This window comes from Rattus rattus, chromosome 8, assembly GCF_011064425.1.
Source record: "Rattus rattus isolate New Zealand chromosome 8, Rrattus_CSIRO_v1, whole genome shotgun sequence".
NCBI classification, from domain to species: Eukaryota; Metazoa; Chordata; class Mammalia; order Rodentia; family Muridae; genus Rattus; species Rattus rattus.
Genome location: NC_046161.1, coordinates 31,397,664 through 31,402,075, shown reverse-complemented (window position 1 = coordinate 31,402,075; position 4,412 = coordinate 31,397,664). Strand labels below are relative to the sequence as shown.

At 39.6% G+C, this 4,412-nt stretch overlaps 1 protein-coding gene across 1 annotated transcript; it reads right to left on the bottom strand.

Annotated features, from left to right (window-relative positions):
- Positions 1–2,774: 2,774 nt before the first annotated feature.
- On the bottom strand, positions 2,775–3,704 carry LOC116907781 (olfactory receptor 8B12-like). Its single transcript, XM_032910923.1, has one exon. It carries the CDS (start codon positions 3,702–3,704, stop codon positions 2,775–2,777), a length of 930 nt encoding a protein of 309 aa, XP_032766814.1.
- Between the last annotated feature and the right edge of the window lie 708 nt (positions 3,705–4,412).

Genomic DNA, 4,412 nt, shown 5'->3' with positions numbered 1-4,412 from the left:
TGACTCCAAGATTCCAGGCAGTCCTTTCCTCCCAGGAAGGGCTGTCCCAACCTTATCTAATAGCAGCCCCAGTTATATAGATCAAAGACCCCTATGCTGCCTGAGTTGGCAGCAACCTAAAGGTCAATTGAGCCCACCAATGCTTGCATGCCCAATCACCATTGCTGTAACTGCTCTTTACAAAATGTATAAAAACTGTACTAATGGATAGTTCAGGGTCACCTCTCCTCTGAATGTAGGCCAACCCCAACATGCTGGAATAATAAATCTCTTGCTTTTGCATCAATCTCCAGTCCCACGTCTCATTCATAGGAGTCTCCCAGTAGTTAAGATGTAGGTCAAGTCTTACATCTTCAATGTTATAAAAAGTATCAACTACTTTCATGTGAAGTTTTTCACTCAGATAAAGTTTAAAATTCATACATATTGAGATTCTTCAATGTGTGTATGTGAGCTTAATCCCTTATTAATTGTTAAATAATATGAACATATCAATTGCTTATTTTCTTATTTGGGTTGGTTGGGAATTTGAACTTTTAAGCAAGCACATCAAATCCACCAAACATGACCACTCTACTGGGGGAAAAAGTTTATTGGGGGACAAACTGCCAGGCTGTATCACAAGAGTAAAGCAATCCAGCCAGAAAGATCACATATACTTTGTGAAGTGCTTGAGGTTTAAGGCCAGATCCTTTTCTCTCAGGACACACATATACACCCCATGGATAGAACAAGGTCCCTGGGCTGAGCAGGCTAAAAGCGATCTGTGCCTGTGACAATCAGGCCAGTTTATGGGTAGTAAATGTCCTGTTGGGAAGGAATGGGAAAACTACAGTTATCTGTTAAACAAGCTCCCTGAGTCACAGGGTTTCTGAGAAATTCACAAGTAGATAAGCATTGTCTTTTTGACATGGCCCAGGAAGTTTGAGCTAAGACAAGGAAGGAATTCAAGCATTTACATGACCATATAAAAAGTATTGCCTATGAATACTGCAAGCAAATACATGGCCAGATAAAATATTAGCTCTAGGATTAGCATGTCCATAAAAATCCCATGGAAATGCCCCTAATAAGCAGCTCACTATTCTCAGCCAGTCCATGGAAGCAATAGTTTACATCCTCCAGGGCCAAGTAATCTTGATCAAAATAGTAACCCAAAGAAAGGTAGATAGATGCAGTAGACCGACAAGTGCAAGTTGACAAGGTGGTTCATAGGAGCTTCTACTTAGGTGTAATAAGAATCGGGGAGCTCAAGGCTGGCCTAAGGTTTGGAGCTCATCACAAAGAGATTATACTAGCGGGTCCCAAGAGCCAAAGGCAGAGAAGAGATGGTCCAGGAAGCTAAGACTTGAAAGACTAGAAGGATGGTGGAAGCTAACAAAGAGGGAATCCCTGGGACTGTTCTGTCTAAACACTGTTGAAGCAAGGCACAGATCCATGAGACCTCTAAGATACTTCTCTCAATTTGCCTGATTTTTAAAGGTTTTTATAATGTGTGTGTGTGTGTGTGTGTGTGTGTGTGTGTCTATGTCTGTGTGTATGGGTTTGTGTCTGTGTGTGTGTGCCACACATGAGGAGGAGAAGGAGTTGGATCGTCTAGAGCTAAAGCTACAGGAAAGTTGGGAACCTGAATACTAAGAACTATGTGCAGGTCCACTGGAATAGCAGCAAAATGCTCTGAAGCACTGAGTTATCTCTACAACCATTCCAAAAAATGTCTTCTGAGAAGTCGCATCAAATTATTATATATAGAATATGATTTTGATGTATAATGATTTTAAAAGAGAAATCATATCAAAGGCAAGAGAGTAGGCCCTAACATCTAATAACCACAGGCAAGAGTATACAAAATAATCAAACTGCATTTATATATTTAGAAATATGTAACAATTCAGGAAAAAGGAATCATAAATTTAGAGGAGAAAATGGAGTACACAGGAGAGTCTGGAGGGCTGAGAGAAAAAGAGGAAATTATATAATTATATTTTAGTTTCAAAAGATAAAATAATTTAAAAAGTATTATTTTAAAAAAGAAATCCTAAAGGAGGGATAATATGTCAAGCAAAGAGCATAAAGACAGATAACACATACATGAATTCAACTTTCTAAACTTGAGTTTATTTTTGATAGCAGATAGTTTTAGGTCCTTGAATAAAACATATTTTTGTATCTTCAATGTCTATTAAATAAGAATAGTTAAATAATTTATAAGGCCCTTTAATGAATAAATGGCTCTTAATTATTGATAAAAACATGCATAATATTAAATATTGGACAAATGACAAAGGTTGGCATGCTAAGACACAGGCTTTGAACCCTGACCATCGTAACAATACAAAAAGTGCTATTGTGCTCAATGTTTATAAATTACAGAAAAATAGCTTATAAATGAGAAAAAAGACTATTAATTATGGATTTGTGCATATTCAATAAAGAAGTGCATTTTTCATTAAAAAATAAATATTGATAGAGTTTAGGCACAGTAAGAGTCAGGAAAAACAAAGCTGTGTTAAAATCTTGCTTAAATAAGATTTGCAACCCTCTTTATGGGATGAATGTAGTTTGTTGGTAGAACAATTGCCCAGGATCCTTGAAGACCTACATTCACTCCATAGTGGCATAAACTTCTCTTCTTCTACAAGAAAGGGAAAAAATAGCCAGACCTTGAACCTCTTGTGGCAACATTGCATCTTCTTATCCAAGCAAAGCTCCTTCCATATGAATACTGCTCACTGACCAATCACACCACTGCACTGCATGATACTGCTCCTCTGTTAAAGTATTATCTTACCCAAGCTTTTCCTCAGAGCAACTTTGACATCCTTATTTCTCAGACTATAGATCAAAGGGTTCAACATGGGCACCACAATTGTATAGAACAAAGAAGAAACTTTTCCTTGGTCAAGGGGCAAAATGGAAGATGGCTTGAGATACATGAAAGCCCCAGAACCAAAGAAAAGACAAACCACAATCAAGTGGGAGCTGCAGGTGCTGAAGGCCTTGGATCTGCCCTCTGTGGAATGCATGCGAAGAATGCTAGAGAGGATGAGGGCATACGAAATGAAGATGGAGACAATGGGCACACCGATACCAAAGGCCACAACAATGAAGACTACCAGCTCATTTGTGAAGGTGTTGCTGCAGGAGAGCTCGAGAAGGGGAAGGATGTCACACATGAAGTGATTGACAAGGTTGTCAGCACAGAAGGTCAGATTCATTATGTTTCCTGTATGGGCTATGCCTCCAGAGAAACCCATCATATAGACTGCCAGTAAAAGGAGTAAAGATACCTGGGGAGACATGGTGACTGTGTACATCAGGGGGTTACAGATGGCAACATAACGGTCATATGCCATGGCTGACAGAATGAAGGACTCAGAGAAAACAAAGAAACAGAAGAAAAACAACTGTGTCATGCACCCTGAGTATGAGATGATGTTCTTCTTTGAGATAAAACTCATGAGCATTTTGGGGATGATGGTGGAGGAATAACAGAAATCTATTACAGAAAGATTGAAGATAAAGAAGTACATAGGGGTATGCAGATGAGACTTCAGCCCTATCAGGGAGATCAAACCCAGGTTCCCCACCACAGTCACCATGTAGAAACCTAGAAAGAGAAAGAACAGGGGCATGCGGAGTCCTGGCTGGTCTGTCAGACCTGCGAGGATGAACTCTGTCACAGAGGAATTCTTGACAGTCATTCTTCTCAGGAGGAAGGCCTGTGTGTCAGAGAAGAAAGCCAGTGGAGAAAAAGAAGCATCACCACCATCCTCACAAATCTATGTCCTCTTTGTGAAAATGGAACCCAAAGGAGGTTTGAACTGTGGTAGGAAGGTTTAAACTATTTACAGAGCATAGTAATGAACTACCAGGTGACTCTAACTTTCAGAGCACAGTAAGGACTACACTTATCTTCCAGCATTAGAGGATGAGCATCTCTCATATTCTGAAGACAGTTCTTTTACCATAGTATACCAGTTACTTAAATTGAGACTTCTTCTCTAGGTCAGCACCATAGAGTTACAAGTTGAAGTTGTGTTCCCCACAATCTCCTAACTGGACTATACATAGATTTAGTAATAATAATATTCTAAGCTAACAGGAACTACTGTGAGAGCCTCTAAGAATATGTGACCATATAGCAATCTCAGTTTACAAAGGAGACACAGAGCTCTCAAAGACACAGACCCTCCTGACTTGGGGCAGAATGGGACCTTTAGCAGATACACACCCAATCTGCAGTCCTGATCCTTGTTTCCTGACTGGTCAGGGTCAGAGGGGCACATACCTTCCTTTACTTGCAGCAGGGATGTTTTGCTTACTGTTTCTCATCTGAAGTGTTCTGAGAAAAATAAAGACCTCTTGAATAGAAAAAAATAGCTTGGAATGCAGGATTGACTGACTTCTCC

What these genes read in the sequence shown, in the direction of transcription:
- LOC116907781 (XM_032910923.1), bottom strand. Translation starts at nt 3,704, where the DNA reads ATGACTGTCAAGAATTCCTCTGTGACAGAGTTCATCCTCGCAGGTCTG.